The sequence below is a fragment of the Megalobrama amblycephala genome, linkage group LG20 (genome assembly GCF_018812025.1).
Source record: "Megalobrama amblycephala isolate DHTTF-2021 linkage group LG20, ASM1881202v1, whole genome shotgun sequence".
NCBI lineage: Eukaryota > Metazoa > Chordata > Actinopteri > Cypriniformes > Xenocyprididae > Megalobrama > Megalobrama amblycephala.
In genome coordinates this window covers 21,909,375-21,927,217 of record NC_063063.1, presented here as the reverse complement: position 1 = coordinate 21,927,217, position 17,843 = coordinate 21,909,375, and the positions used below count along the sequence as shown (strand labels likewise).

Sequence of the window (17,843 nt, the reverse complement as noted above, 5' to 3'; positions counted from 1 at the left end):
AAAAACATTATTACATTCGAATGAGGAGGAGAAGCAGGCAGGTCTGTCAGATGAAAAGGGGCTCTGGGAGCTGTAAACAGAAACGTTGATAGGATATACCTAAACACCTGCAAGCTCTGCAGCATGGCTCAATGCAAAGCACCCTCAGATTTACAGCTAGAGATGGAAATTGTCACGTTTCTGCTTCTGATTAGGGTTCCTTAATGGTTCTATTAATGATTCTTCAAGCACTTTTAAGGAATAAATATTTAAAAAAAGAAAAAAAAAGAAAAGAAAAGCAGTTCCATGGCCAAACGATAAGGTAATATCAATAATGTCATTAATTTAAAACAATTCTTGCTAAATGTTTGTTTATACAGAATTAATTATTGATTTAAGTTCACCCACACTATAGGATGAAAACAAAATTTGAACTGAACTGAGCTGAATAACTATTGCCTTCTGTAGAGCTGCTTATAGCTAAATTGAACATCTTTTGTAATTGATGAACTTTGCTGAACTGAATTGAAAAAACAATGAACTAAATTGAGCTGAATAATGACACTATTATCTTCTGAAGTTGCTTTGTTACATAAGTGATGAATTTTACAACATTTACAGTTATTTTCCTGTTTTATTAATGTGAAGCAGCTTTCATACAATCTGTATTGTACATTAATACAATCCAGGTTATACAAATTATTGTATAAATAAATGTGACATGACTTCATGATTTTTAGAGCCACCATAGCTGCAATACAATAATTGATTTTAAAGGATTAGTTCACTTTAAAATGAAAATTACCCCATGATTTACTCACCCTCAAGCCATCCTAGGTGTGTATGACTTTCTTCTTTCAGACAAATACAATCAGAGTTATACTAATAAACACCCTGATGCTCCCAAGCTTTATAAAACCACCTGTTTGAAGCTTGAAAAAGTGCATTAATCCATTATAAACGTACTCCACGCAGCTCCGGGGGGTTAAATAAAGGCCTTCAGACGCGAAGCGATGTGTTTGTGTAAGAAAAATATCCATATTTAACACGTTATAAAGTAAAATAACTAGTTTCAAACAGGTGGTTTCCGTGCATTGCCATTATAAAGCTTAGGAGCATCAGAGTGATTATTAATATGACTCCACTTGTATTCATTTGAAAGAAGAAATACATACAGTTACATGTAAATATGATCAAAGATGACTATAAAAATAAATCTGCATTGTTTATCATTTTGATCTTAAAAATCTAACCTTTCATTGAAGGAAAAGAATTGAAAGTGTGTGGGGGGGGGAAATCACATTATGAAATAAATATTTTTTTCTCCAAAACATGTTGGCCACAATAAATTGGCACCCCAGAAATATCTCTGAAGTATATATGAAGTATAATTTTCTTTTAGCACACCAGGATGATCATGAACATGAAATTGTCCAGCAATGACTTGGGAAACATGAGGAACATGCGGAACATAAATATGAGGAAAGACAAAGGCCAAATTCCCTTAATCATTCATCACAATGAGTAAAACCAAATAACATAGTTCTGATGTGCAGCAAAAGGTTGTTGAGCTTCACAAAATAGAGCTAAAGCATTGGAAATCACCATTTCCACTATCAGGGCAATAATTAAGATGTTCCAATCAACTAGAGATGTTACAAATCTGCCTAGAAGAGGAGGTGTGTCTAAATCGTCCTGACGCGTGGTAAGGAGGAAACTTTGAGTGGCCAAAGACTCTCCAAGGATCACAGGTGGAGAACTGCAGAGATTAGTTGATTCTCAGAAAGCCTAAAACAAATAATAAAACTGCACCTACATCCCCACAAGTTGTTCGGGAGGGTTTCAAGAAAAATCCTCTGCTCTCATCCAGAAACAATCTCCAGCATATTCAGTTGTCAGACAAGACTGGAACTTCAAACGGGACCGGCTTCTATGGTCAGATGAAACTAAAAAAAGAGCTTTCTGGCAGCAAACCCACCAGATGGGTTTGGCGCACACATGGATAAAAAGTACCCCATGCCCACGGTTAAATATACTGCTGGATCTTTAATGTTGTGGGCTTATTTTTTGCTGGAGGTCCTGGACATCTTGTTCAGATACATGGTATCATGGATTCTATCAAATGCCAACAGATAAAAAAAAATCAAAACCTGACCGCTTCTGCTAGAAATCCAATAATGGGCTGTGGTTGGATCTTCCATCAGAACAATGATCCAAAACAAACATCAAAACCAACACAAAAATGTGTCACTGAGCACAAAATGAAGCTCCTGCCATGGCCATCCCAGTCCCCTGACCTGAACCCTAAAGAAAATGAGTGGAGTGAACTAAAGAGAAGAAGCACCAACATGGAGCTGGAATCTGAAGGATCTGTAGAGATTCTATATAAAGGAATGGTCTCTGATCTCTTGAAGGGTGTTCTCCAAACTCATCAGGCATTATGAAGACTGAGAGCTGTTATCTTGGCAATCCTTTAACACTATACTACACAACAATACTAAAGAAACAAACAATACGGTAACGTCATTCTTTTATTTTTATAAAACACTATTGAAAAATCTCATATTGTGCATCAGCTACATATTGTCATATGAACAACCAGTCAATAACTCCCATTTAAACCTCACAGATAGTTGTTGGGCTAAAGCATTACATGTAACATGATTTATGTAATCAGATTCGTTTTTAAGTACCTAGTGAAGTAAGCATTACTTTTAAATTTACAAGAAAATATCATTTATTTACTGTCAGCTCTCCTGTCCCCATGTTGAGAGAAATCAGAAGTGAGGTGCAGAGGTGTTGTGTGCAATGTGTAAACATGATAGCAGGTCTAGACTAAATGTACACATGCATTTACTCATCTCACTTGCACAAAACCAGATTCAGTATTCATCAAAATTAATAAGAACTCAGAATATTATGCAAACGTGCAATGATTGGTATGCTAAATATACTTCATGTTTTTAACCTCACTTTATTAACCAATTTTTTTGCTGCTGATCTTCAGTGATCCAATTCAACCATACTAATAAGCAAAAATGACTTAGATAAACAACACATTTGTGTTTCATTTTTTGCTGAAGAAAGTGTAGAACTTTCTTCTCCTTTGTCCCATTCTTCTGCAATCCAGAATGGCAGCACAGCTGAAAGGTTTGTTTGAGTTGCGCCCTCTACAGTACAGGTGTGAATTTGCATTTCCCTCAGCCTTATTCATTTCACTTTTGTTGGGCCTTTATATTTAAAAAACAAACAAGCAAGGCCAGCCCAGATGAAAAAGTAATGAAAAAGTAATGTTACTTTCCATAAAAAGTAACTAAGTAACGCAATTATTTACTTTTAATTAATTATTCATTCAGGGATCTGACACCATTGGTTGCACTAAATGTCTTTGATTCACTCAAAAGAATCGTCTCAATAGAGTAATTCATTCAGAAATCTGACTACACAGGCTGAACTCTACTGTATGTTTTTGATTTATAAAAAAAATGGCTTATCAGAGATGTTCTTCTGTGAATGATCACGCTGATTGCACTGTAGATTCAGTAGCAGAGAAATTGCACATTTATTGCAGGAATACTTAGAGGTCGTTCACACGTTTTTGCATTCCACTCATCACTGATTTTCCATTTGCTTTTTTTATGTAAACATGCACTACCCTTCATAACAGTGTGAATGGATGCTTAGTTAAGAGTATTTTAGTGTGGTATGGATCTGGAACCATTTTAAAAAATGGAACTGGCTATAAACCTTATTTACAGCCCTTTACTTGAGGAATTCAGTGCTAAGAGACTTAAAACCATTTAACAGTTCAGAGTGTATCAAAATGAATGACAGACTCAGCATGATCACACAGCAAAAAAAAAAAAACAAACAAAAAAAACTGCAATTATTCGTTCCAAGCAAAGCGATTCATCTTTGAACAAGCTGGATGCATTAAATTCTTCAGGTTAAGTCATTCAGCTGTTCCAACGAGGCGGATCAGCATTCTAATTATACTCTTGAAATGTTGGCTTTTCAAACTGCTATCGCATGTGCCAAGATGTCCAAAATAGACCACATCGTTCAGCATGACTCCTCCTTTCATCTCACATCACTGGAGTAATTTGTGCTCTGTATTTTAGTGATTTTTCACATATATTCAGCAAATCCAGTGCAGACAGTCACAAGCACATGGATTACATGGATACTCTGACAAAACATAGACTTACCTGCAGTGTCTGTGTACACCTGCCACTGTTTCGATGATGAAGCACTCTCCCTCATTCAAACAGAAGGCCATCTCCTGACTGTCTTGGCATGGCTTGAAGAACTCCGAACGCACGGTGGAGGTTGTGGGGGCAACTGTGTGTGAAAGAGACACAGGGAGGGTACAAGAAAGATGAGGGGGGACAGAAAGAGATTAATCAAGATTAAATAAGTTTAATCAAATGAATCAAATACTAATAATCCATCCATTTTCATAATGTCCATTTCAGTGATAAAATTACATCTGAATGAGTTCTCAATATTATGACATTAATGGTGTTAATTGAATCACACATAATGTGTGATGGTTTCACAATCACTGCACTGATTACAAATGAGTCCATGTAAAGACAAGAAAATGTTATAGAATCTATTTTAGAGCCTATATGGGGTATGAGGGTTTTATGACACAGGCCATCAGAGATAATAAACCTCATGTAATAAGCTACAACAGGGATTTTTTTAAAAAACGCTTTCTTGCCAAATGTTGCGAGGGAACCCCTTTCAAATAAACTAGGTAGCTACACCTTTTTGTATGTTATATTGTGGTATATTTACATAATAAATGTAAATATACATTTATTACTAACTATTAAAGGGGTCATTTAATGGCACTTTTACAAGATGTAAAATAAGTCTCTGATGTCCCTAGAGTGTGTATGTGAAGTTTTAGCTCAAAATTCCCCACAGATAATTTTTTATAGCATGTTAAATTTGTCACTTTTTGAGGGTGTGCAAAAATGCTCAATTTTTGTGTGTGTCCCTTTAAATGCAAATGATCTGCTGCTCCCAAGAAGAGGGCGGAGTTTCAAGAGCTCTTGTTAGCAGCTCCGATTACCTCACGCAGACTCACTGAAAATGTCAGAAACTTTTCAGCTTTTTATGTTCAAACTGGAGTCGGAGAATGATGAGAGACAACATTTTGTTAGCAATTTATATAGCTGATGTGGAGTTAACTATCTTAAAGTCATTGATTAGCATATTCTGTCATGATAGTCTATAAATCGCTCGTGTGGTAACTGTTGTAAGATGCCTACAGAGCCAGAGAATATATGCTGCATGAAGATAGAACAGGTATAGTTTAGTTTAATTACGGTTATAACTTATGATGTCATCTTGCTTTTATGACATGGTATTGCATTTGTGTTATGTACTGTATTGCAATAACATGGCCTCACTCCTTTATGTACATTTTAGGGTTAGTGATGTCACAAACCCAGGAAAAAAGCTCATTGTAGTCCCTACCAGCCATTTGTTGTAGTCCTTAAACATAGAATTTTTTAAAAGAAAATATCTCGCTTTGCTTTGAACTTTGAGCGTCGTAACTTTGCAGATGTTGTTTATGCTCTAACAGCAACATTACACACTAACTAAAGTTTAAAATGTGAAATCATAATCAACCATCCCTTTAAATATTATAAATATGTATTAAAAATTGTCCAAAAAATATTTAAATAATAAGAACAATAATACAAATTATTAAAATATTATGTTTAGTTGAAAATATTTTTTTCTACCCAACATTAGGTACTGTTAAATGTATTAACCTACAAAAACAATTGCTGTTCTTACAATAAAAGTAATGATAAAATAATTAATAATAGTAAATGTGTTTAATTATGACTGAGTTCCCAATAACTAAACAAGGCAATAATCAAACAAGCTCAAACAATGTCCACTCTCTCTCATATGAAGCTTTGAGATTTAATTTATCATTTTAGAGAAAAAGTTCATTCTGATTGTTCTTTTAAATGAAATGGTTAAAAAAAAAGGGACAAATCATACATATTTGCCTGCCTCATCACAGAAAATATGTAGCAATTAATACAATGCATTGCTCTTTAATATATTTAATTAGTGCAATTTATGAACAAAAAAATAACCTGCCTAATCAAGACTGAAGCGTAATGAATCAGCATGCTTGTCAAAGCCTGCATTAGCACCTTCCTGTTGCTCTCTATACAAACTGCAGTGATGATTCACATACACAGTTAATCTCAGGTAGGACTGCTGCTTATAAAAGACCACCTGCACCTTTTAATCTGATTCAGAACAGGGCAAGTCCAATTAATCCGGTTCCTCTGACCCTTCTTTACTTGCCTGACTTCAGCATGTACATCAACATCTGCTGTGTTGTTAGCAGTCACTCTGAATACAAAACCAAGGCCTGAGGCACCTGGTACATGTTTACACAGTCATACCGCCACCAGCCATGTCCATAAGCAGAAAACAATGCACTGAAAGCATGCACACATATAATCTCCCAGACATCTGCCACGGGATGAAATAAAGCAGAAACATTCATAAGCGTGGCAAAGATGCCGTTGCCCACTCGAAATCTACATCTGTAGTCTGCAGCTGCCAGCAGAGAAGGCAAAATGTATTGAAGTCTCAGTGAAAGCATGCGCCCTGTTCAAAAACAAGGCAATCCAAATAGCACCAGACACCTGCAGTCACACAGGAAAGGTCAAATCAATCTGTTGTTCTCACGTATTGATGGATAAATCTCGGGTCACTGGTGCAGAAGACGATGACGGATTAGAAAATTGTTGAAACAAGAAAAAGAGAACAAAGATGCTTCGTTCGTTTGAGAAAGCTGCGATGGATGACTCCATTACATGGAGTCACAAGGTAGCCAACAGCAACTGCTTTGCACCATAAACAATACAATAACAGCGCCAAATGCCTTATCCTAGCCCTCAGACAGCATCCGACTGGATTTTTCATATCCTCTTGTTCAAGTGTCCATAGAAACGCTGGGTTTTATGACTCAGTATAAATCATCCGAGAAGCATCGATCAAATGACCATTGATCTGCACATTTCGTTGTTAAAACGGAGGATTCTGTTGGGTAGATTATTAGTCTCATTTTTCTCCAGAGTGGCGTTTCAAACCTGACTGGTATACTGCTGCTGACTGGCTGTTCGATCAGCAATCAGCAGTGTTTACTGTGTGACCCAGGGCTACTTATGGACTGATCTCTCACCACTAAGGCTCTAATATAGGTGCTCATAAAACCATACTGAGCCCATCCGCAGGCGAGGACTGCAATAATCATCGCAAAGGACTACATTAAAAGGAAAAAAATCCTGTTTAATAAATACACGATCTCTCAAGGGGGGTGGCGGAAGTACTCAGCGAATTAATGAACATTGCAATCGATGCTTTGGGATTCAAAGGAGCTATTTGCAATCAGCTTCATTTTAGGAGAGATCATTGATGAGTTTATTAAATCAAAGGTGCTGAACGCCTGCAGAGACAGAACTGAGGCGTAACACCCACAATGCCTGCTTTATTCTTTTGCTTTCTATTGACAGGTTATTGAAACAGAACGGAAACCGAGAGCATGTGGGCGACGAACCCCACCATCCAGCCTAATTAATTCTGCAGGGAGGTAATGATTTCCTCTACCCGCAATGGGCTTTGTTATAAAAACAAACTTTTATAAACCTAATTGCAACAGAAATAATACAAAGAAATGAATAAAGATGACAATGCAGATCTCATCCTCTAAGTTTGCATCACCAGTTTAGGCCATCAGAGGAAAAACGACTGCATTCACACTGTGCACCTGCACTGTGGGACTCAAGAGCGCTCTCTGCACATCAGACACTGCGCTTCCATGGGCGGCCAGCTCATGCATGACATGATAATTGCTCAGCTTCTGGTTATTTAGTGATAAATCCTCCCCTCTTGTTATTCCCAAAATGGTTTGTCATAACATTTGATTCATCCCAGTTGCTTTAAAATTACCCCTTTTTCTGGAAGGCAATCTACACAAGTAAGTCCCTTGGTAAGTTCCATGAAATAGTCTTACCACAGTTCAAAATTGAATCAGTAAACCCAGTGGGTTATTCGTCAGAATATGTGATGAGCTAATGGACAAAAAACAACATGTCCACTCTTCAAGCACACTGAAAACTGTATGTATAAACCCTGCAGTGTTGGGGAAACTAATGTGAAATAGAAGATGTAGTTCAATTACAGTCAAGATACAGCCGGCTAAAAACACTAAAGCTATTTAAGGGAGTCAATATCAGACCTTCATAACCATCAGATAATTTATTTGCAATAAGAGCAGGAAAACAATTTGGATCTAGTGGTGGTATTTTTTGGAAACAAGAAAACACAGTAATTTACTCAAATTGTTATATAAATATATCTTTAAAGGTCCCATGGCATGAAAATTTCACTTTATGGGGTATTTTTACATTAATATGGGTTCCCCTAGCCTGCATATGGTCCCCCAGTGGCTAGAAAAGGCGATGGGTGTAAACTGAGCCCTGGGTAAATTGAGAAAATTAAAGCTCAGACAACCCAATCTGGAATCTTCCCCATATGTCGTCATAAGGGGAAAGGTTACCTCCCCTTTCTCTGCTTTGCCCACCCATGAGAAAATGAGCTACTACAGTGAGATTCGAGCACAATATTTTTTTTTCCTCGAGACACATCATGGCTTGCAAACGAGGTAGTTGCTCAGAGTTTGGATGTACAAATGAACACCTTAGTATTTTTTTAGTTCCTTCATCCGAGCCTATGAAGAAACAGTGGGTTAATTTTATTTTATCTGGTAATGTGCCGATACAACTTCTCATAGTTTTGTATGTCTGCGCCACACATTTCACCGACGACTGTTTCCTCAACAGAGGACTAATTTAGTTATGCTGGTTAGTGTCTATAGCTGATAATTATATATATAATATATACACGATAGCATCAGTGGCGTACTGCAAGTCTATGAGGCCCCCCCGCAAAGAATGAGATGGGGCCCCTCCCACAAGCAGTGATGTCTATTGGATATATTGAACGGGCCTGGCTAGCCATCAATATGCTATATAATGTTTAGTGATTTTGATATCGCAGACTAAAATCCAGGCAGGAATATATATTTAGGCTAATTTACGAACGTGGAGACAAAAGTGCCACTGCTCCGATTTTAGTTATTATAGAAATAGCAGGAGGATCCTTCACAGCAATAATTCACAAACATCCGTTATAGCCCCCGAGGTACATATTTTATTTAACAACAGTAGCCTATGCTCAATAAAGTAAATGTAATGGCCAACACATCTCAGTTTAAACACTGGCCTATAAGCATCGCTAATTGAAGAAAATAAATTATACAAGAAAATTTCATGCCTCGCAGTAAAAAAAAATTATAGTAAAAGAACTGAGAAAAACATACTTTAAAGGAACAACTCTATCAGTTATTGGCCTATGCTATGCTCTATTCTATATATCAGCTATATGCTGTATTTTGAGAAAAAATAACTTTATATACATCTTAATATAAAACCTTTTGAGGATTAACTTGTTTATTCTTTTTATCAACTGACTACCACACACAAAAAAGCAAACACTCTACAGAATCCTTTGCGCTCTCCGAGCGTTTTGATGCGCAAAGTCTTTCAGCGGATAGATCGCCTCTTATTTTACACAGACCTACGAATTTCTTATCGAATGGAGATGTTTCTTTCTTTTAGCTACAATTATTCGCCGAGTTTAAGTTAATTTTTGAGACGTTTCAGAAAGATTCTCGCAGAGAGACAGCTGAAAGCGCACCCTGTTTTGTATTTATTTTATTTTACAAAAATACAAGGTTTTGTTGTTATTGTGAGCGTACACAAATAAAAGTAGACCATTTGTAGTTTTGCACTAATCTAAAGCCTATTTTAAGTTGTTTCAGCTGTCATGAGGAAAAAAATCCATCAGAACGCGCCGGCGCGTTCTTGGGCCAGAGGGATAGAAATGTAGCCAATTTAGCTTAATATTTATATTTAAATATTGAGCTATAGCCTTATATTATTTTTTAAAAATTTCACCTATTATGAAAAGTGAATAGCATGACGGATGCGCAATGTCGAGAGACATGCAGCGGGTCAGACAGTTTGACCACTTCATTAAGTTGTGTTTTATAGTAAGTCTTTCTTTAAAGTGAATTTCGTTTAGTAGAAATTGTATCTTAATTTCAATCAATGTTTCATCAGCCAATTGTCTATATTTAATAATTAGGAAGAAAACCAAAACGTCGGGTGTGGAATGGATTGCGTAACAAACGAACCCATGTTTCCGCGGCCTTTGAATAAGCAATAGGCCTAGACGTCTTTCTGCTTTTATCAAATTTCTTAAATACATGTCTTTATTACTTAATTAATTGCTAAGATATTTTTGGTCTAACAATATATTTTAGTTGGTCTAAATTAGACACAAATTTGCGTAGGCTATAGGCCAATACAAGGTTCCCTTTTAGACAAGCGCGTAAAATTGCTGTTTCGGCCGCAAATTTTCGATCGGTGCATCAAATGATATAGGCCTAAACTAAATTTGTATTTAAAGTACAAGAATAAAGAAATAACTCTAGATTTATTGGATAGCTACATTTAGAAAATAACTTCAGACATTCCGGTAGCTGAGCAGAGCTGGCGATGGGGTAAATACGTTTGGACAATATACAATAATAATAATAATAATAATAATAATAACAATAATAACAACAACAACAACAACAACAACGTCTCAGCAAAGACCGAACACATATTTATTTGTCTCGGCTCACGTCCGCTAACAGGCTAACATAGCGCATCAAAGCTTGCTGTTGGCTACCTACAAATGGCGATGGAAACAACAGTGATACATTTTCCCCCCTTTTGTGGTAATTTAGCACTATTTTCTATGATCTTCTGCTTGCATTTTTGGGCTTCAGTTGGATGCTTTATTTTAATCTTTAGTCAATTGAGTTCAGTTCTAAAAAAAAATCAAAGGATATGTAGTAAATAAGTGAATCTGCGACGGGGCCCATCATAGGGTGGGGGCCCCCACGCACCGCGGGGGCTGCGGGGGTGTCCCGTACGCCCCTGGATAGCATATCAGAGCAACATGAAGAGCCAACAATGTAGGCTAGCATTAGCTACATGATAACTGTAACAGCATACATAAACCAACTAAAGTACCGTATCCAGACACTACAGACACTGTTTTAAACTAACCATTCGGAGAAGTCCTGCTGTAGCCGCTGAGTTGCAACTTCTTCATCCGGATCAGATTCTGGGTGAAACTGAAAGCTTGAACGACTGCGTGTCTGAGCCATTGGATACATCCACTGTCAACATTAGCGCATGGTACAGTAGCGCAAGCTGGTTAAGGCCACACCCACCCTCCACCTTGCCCCGCCTCTGTCCTCCTCATTAGCATTTAAAGCTACAGACCCAGAAACGGCATATGTCCTGAGGAAAGCTCAGTGTGTGACTGGCTTGTAGTGGCTGAAATTCTACACCAAGGCTGAATTTCAGGAAAGAGACTTCAGATACAGTACTAGGGACCACATAGGCCTATATAAAAGCATCCAAAAAGTAGCATGTCATAGGACCTTTAAAAGAAAGTAAAATGCATAGTAACTTGAAATACTAAATGAATCACTAAAAATCTGATTTTCAAATGATTCATATGAAAGAGAGAAAGAGGCAGGCAGTTGTTGCTACACAACACTACAAAAATAAAATAAAATTAAAGCTGCAAGCAGTGATGAAAAGGCCTTTGGACCCTTGTCACTGCTACCCGGTGGCTTTAGGAAAACAGAGCACAGTGGGCAATATGCTTTTAAGTATATAAATATAGAAGGACTACGTCAGTCATTTGTATTTGCCACACTTCCTGCTACCAGCTGGTGGTAATATGGCTATAACTAAATTTTGGGATGTAGATGTCTTCAGGCCAGGGCACTTATCAAACATGTGAAGTTTAAGGCAGATTGGACATTGTATGCTTGAGTTACAACAACTTTCTGGTTCATGATGATAATAGCATGCTTTAGCACTCAGCTAAGTGTTGCTAACATGTTTTAGAACGTTTGTAGCATGTTTAGCACTCAATTGCATTTTTAGTATGTTTGTAGTAGTGCATCACAGTCTTAAACGCGACACTTGCTGTTGCCAGTGGGTGGTGCTATTACTATAACTGAATATTGTCATGTAGATGTCTTCAGGCCAGGACTCTTATCACACGTGTGAAGTTTGAGGCAGGTTGGACATTATATGCCTGAGTTACAACAACTTCCTATTTCATGGTGAAACATCAGATTTTGTCAGGCTGCCACAAACACGCCCTTCAGCGAAAACTCAAGATAAAGTCCTTAAGATTAGACTGACCAAATATGATGTTTATCTGATAAAATCTCTAGGAGGAGTTTGTTAAAGTACAACATCTGGAAATGGCAAAAACTGCAAAACATTTGCAGAGAAAATTCAAAATATCTCACTTCCTGTTGGGTTTTCAGATTTTGCACCTGGGACTTTTTTTATAGGTATTGGGCTGTTTCATCTACCCAATTTCATACTTGAAACGTAGCACAAAGGACGCTTAATTGAAATTTTGTAGGTGGCGCTATCAAGACAATTTGCCACTCCTAATTCTGAAACCCATATCAGACGTAAATTTTCACCACCTCTGATGCGTGTGCAAAGCTTCATGAGTTTTCAAGCATGTTCAGGCCCTCAAAAATGTGATTAATTTCAGAGAAGAAGAAGAATTGACCGAACAATTACAATAAGGTCCTCACACCATCAGTGCTTGGGCCCTAATAAAAAAAATACTGCATATATGTACAAGCAAGTATATAATCAGAATAATCTGTCAGAAGAACAACATTTCTCCAATGTAGACAGGGAGACACGGGCAATTGTAACACACATAATTGTTTCAGTCACAAACAAGCTATAGAGTGATGGCACTTTTCAGCACATACTATATTCAGTAGTGTTCTCCCTCTGGCTGAATTCTTTTTTTTTTGTCACTGTACATTAAAATCTAATGTCCAATATTTTTCTTCTGCTGTATACAATTTTAATGCCTTTGAATTTAAACATATAACTTCTTTACTGCAAGTTTGTTGGTTAAAAGATGCAGCTGGCAGCTACAATGGTGTCAGGGCAATTGCAACAATACTAGTTGACAGATGACAGAACACTATTTTATTAAAGCTATGAAGATGAATACTGTTCTGCTAAACTAATACATTTATTTTATTAAAAAAAAGATTTAATCCATTTTAAATAATAATTACCTAGGTCCAACTAAGTCTTTAAAAAAGAGAAAACTACTCAGTATTATTAAAGGTGCCCTAGAACTTTTTTTAAAAAGATGTAATATAAGTCTAAGGTGTCCCCTGAATGTGTCTGTGAAGTTTCAGCTCAAAATACCCCCTAGATTTTTTTTAATTCATTTTTTTAACTGCCTATTTTGGGGCATCATTATAAATGAGCCGATTCAGGGCTACTGGCCCTTTAATTCTCCTGCTCCACGCCCACGGAGCTCGCGCTTGCCTTGAACAGTCCATAAACAAAGTTTACACAGTTAATATAACCCTCAAATGGATCTTTACAAAGTGTACGTCATGCATGCGGCATGCATGGGTCGGATTATGTGAGTATTGTACTGTTATATTGTTTACATTAGATTCTGAATGAATTTGAGGCTGTGCTCCGTGGCTAACGGCTAATGCTACACTGTTGGAGAGATTTATAAAGAATGAAGCTGTGTTTATGCATTATACAGACTGCAAGTGTTTAAAAATGAAAATAGCGACGGCTCTTGTCTCCATGAATATAGTAAGAAACGATGGTAACTTTAACCACATTTAACAGTACATTAGCAACATGCTAACGAAACATTTAGAAAGACAGTTTACAAATATCACTAAAAATATCATGATATCATGGATCATGTCAGTTATTATTGCTCCATCTGCCATTTTTCGCTATTGTTCTTGCTTGCTTACCTAGTCTGATGATTCACCTGTGCAGATCCAGACATTTATACTGGCTGCCCTTGTCTAATGCCTTTCATAATGTTGGGAACATGGGCTGGCATATGCAAATATTGGGGGCGTACACCCCGACTGTTACGTAACAGTCGGTGTTATGTTGAGATTCGCCTGTTCTTCGGAGGTCTTTTAAACAAATGAGATTTATATAAGAAGGAGGAAACAATGGAGTTTGAGACTCACTGTATGTCATTTCCATGTACTGAACTCTTGTTATTTGACTATGCCAAGATAAATTCAATTTTTCATTCGAGGGCACCTTTAAGTATTTAAGTTAAGTATTAAATCAGTATGACATTATTACTTTCAGTTATGCTCATGTGAGGTAAAGTGGACAACCACTGTGACAGACAATTGTTACACTCTGACTTCATATATATATTTCACAAGTTCACACTTACATATAATTAAATAGAGTAAAGGTTAAGCGTATCTAGCGTGCTGTCTGAGGGTAGGGCTCGGAATTTGACCCAAAGAACTCTCCCGTCCCAGGTTGGGATAGGAATAGTTAGAATTGAGGAGATGGGGTGGAGGAGGGATGCTGAAAAACTGGAACAGAGGTAAGTCTGCTGTGTATATCTCTTATCTTGTTAATTGAGTTGATTAACTGAATATGCTCCTCCTGTGTTACTTAGGTTAATTATCTGAATGTGCTCCTCCCAAACTTTGTTAATAAAACAACATCATATAGACACGCTGAAAGACAGCTGATAAATTTGTAATACCCAGTAAGTTATGAAGGAAATGCAATTGCCTAATTACAGAAGATTAAAATATATTCAAATAGCTTTGAATATAAGAGCAAATCAGAGGCGGATGTTCCACTAGCCAGCTCTGCACACAATGTTGAGTATTATGTAATGTATGTAATGTTCAACAACTCAGCTGTGAAAATAATCAACCAATTTAGAAATCATAGTATTCCTAACTCTAATTTATAATTCCCTAGTGTTCTCTTTCGGTTTCTAGTCCCAGAACACAAAATGAACAGATGAAAGGAAAAAGAATTTAAAATATTAAAAACACCACTACTAATCACCTCGAAACAGCGGGCAAACCATGCACATCCATGTGTAAAAACACACATGCTTTCTGTCACAGCAGAGACGGCCATGCACATTTACATTTGTAACATTTTCCTGAAAGCCTTCCCGTAATCACCCCGCTCATTAGTGTGCTTATGCGCTGGCGTATCTCTGGGGAGACACCAGAATGAGCAGAGTTCTTCTATGCTGTTTACTGCACTGCACATCAAACACTGCACACACACAGAGCTGGAAGGTCTTCTGGGAACCTGGACTTAGCTTTCCCATCATGCACCGCTGCCCACTGCCCTGCTGCTCTCTCCTGAGTGGTGTAGTGAGGCAGGGAGCCTGTGTCTGACCGCTGAGTGTACAGAGCTTCTGGGACACAAGCACCACATATAAGCCCAGGCAATTCTGTGGTGTTTTGCATATTTTGAATAATGTATGTCAATACATTAGAATGAATTAAGTAGTAAACTGGACCCGGTCTTCGCTAACAAAAAAAGTTATTAAGAGCATATTTATGGGTCAAGATCCTGGATTATAAAATTCATTCCGGTCCTCTAATTTGATGGCTCAGCGGCATCCCGAGGGGGCTGATATACAGTTCAACAGGACGTTTCACTGGTTGTATCATTCCATTTGTCCACTTGTTCATGGTGTTTCAAAGAGAATGTAAGATGTGTGGAGTGGAAGTGGCAACATCCATGTAGTTTTTGGACCAACAGTATGACTATGAGTGTGATTTTTCTATTATCTGATGGTCCAATAAACAAGTTAAAGGGATAGTTCACCCAAAAATGAAATTTCTGTCATTAATTACTCATCCTCATGTCGTTCCAAACCTGTAAGACCTTCGTTCATCTTCGGAACACAATTTAAGATATTTTTGATGAAATCCGAGAAGTATCTGAACCACACATAAGCAGCAACGTCATTGCACTTTTCAAGGCCCAGAAAGGTAGCAAAGAGATGACAGGGAAGAGATGAAATTGTTGAATAAAGTCATTATTTTTGTTTTGTTTTTGCACACAAAAAGTATTCTTGTCACTTCATAACATTAAAGGTGCCGTAGAACGTCTTTTTAAAAGATGTAATAATACCCCATAGACTTTTTTTTTTAATTAATTTTTTTAACTGCCTATTTTGGGGCATCATTAAATATGAGCCGATTTAGGCTGCGGCCCCTTTAAATGCTCACGCTCCCCGCCCCCGGAGCTCGCGCTTGCCTTTAACAGCATAAACAAAGTTCACACAGCTAATATAACCCTCAAAATTGTTCTTTACAAAGTGTTCGTCATGCAGCATATCTAATCGCGTAAGTATGGTATTTATTTGGATGTTTACATTTGATTCTGAATGAGTTTGATGGTGCTACGTGGCTAAAGCTAACATTACACACAGTTGGAGAGATTTATAAAGAATGAAGTTGTGTTTATGAATTATACAGACTGCAAGTGTTTAAAAAATGAAACAATGGTAACTTTAACCACATTTAACAGTACATTAGCAACATGCTAACGAAACATTTAGAAAGACAATTTACAAATATCACTAAAAATATCATGATATCATGGATCATGTCAGTTATTATTGCTCCATCTGCCATTTTTCGCTGTTGTCCTTGCTTGCTTACCTAGTCTGATGATTCAGCTGTGCACATCCAGACGTCCTGCCCTTGTCTAATGCTTGAACATGGGCTGGCATATGCAAATATTGGGGGTGTACATATTAATGATCCCGACTGTTACGTAACAGTCGGTGTTATGTTGAGATTCGCCTGTTTGTCGGAGGTCTTTTAAACAAATGAGATTTATATAAGAAGGAAGAAACAACGGTGTTTGAGACTCACTGTATGTCATTTCAATGTACTGAACTCTTGTTATTCAACTATGCCAAGATAAATTCAATTTTTAATTCTAGGGCACCTTTAAGTTTGAACCACATAGTCACGGGGACTATTTTAATGATGTATTTGCTACCTTTCTGGGCCTTGAAAGGTGCAATGACGCTGTTGCCTATGTGTGGTTCAGATACTTCTCGGATTTCATCAAAAATATATTAATTTGAGTTCCTGAAGATGAATGGAGGTCAGGTTTGAAACAGCATGAGGGTGTGTGCTTAATGACATAAATTTCATTTTTGTGTGAACTAACCCTTTACTTTTGACACAGCACTGCCAGTGACACTGTGTATTTTTGCTCTAATAATAAAGTTCAAATGATTCAAATATAAATGATTCAATGACTCTTTCATAAAGAAAAGTATATTTCTTTCATGAATGAATCAGTGTTTTGGACAAACTGGTTGAGTAAATGACTCATTGACACTGTCAAAGACAGTCATTTGTTTCATTCATGAATGAATCACTGTTTGAACAAATTAGTTGAGTAAATGACTCAATTACTCACACAAGGCCAGTCATTTGCTTCATTCCTGAATGAATCAGTGTTTCTAATGATTCAAATTTGTTCAGTAAATGACTTAGTGACTAACAGACAGTCACTTGTTTCATTCCTGAATGAATCTGTTTTTGAACTAATCGTTTTAGAGCAAATAATTCAGTGACTCACTCGTGGCCGCCTAAAGGCTTAACAGTAACAACCTGCAGAAAGAATCACTGAAAAAGTGCTGTTGGGCTCTTATATCAGTTCTCCTAGAATGCCGTACAGGCAAATTTGTGCAATTCATCAAATTTGAGAACCAGAAATAGCTGTGGAATTATTGTTTAATTATAGGATTACTGTTGCCATGTGGTTACTCGGAGATAAATTCAA

General features: G+C 37.2%; 1 protein-coding gene across 3 annotated transcripts in view; it reads right to left on the bottom strand.

Annotated features, from left to right (window-relative positions):
- Positions 1 to 17,843, bottom strand: part of nrg3b (neuregulin 3b) — a 188,663-nt gene that overhangs the window by 68,861 nt on the left and 101,959 nt on the right. For all 3 annotated transcript variants that reach the window (XM_048170292.1, XM_048170291.1, XM_048170290.1), the window contains exon 2: positions 4,188 to 4,320. In XM_048170292.1, coding sequence (XP_048026249.1) covers positions 4,188 to 4,320 — 133 coding nt within the window. The remainder of the gene's footprint in view (positions 1 to 4,187; positions 4,321 to 17,843) is intronic.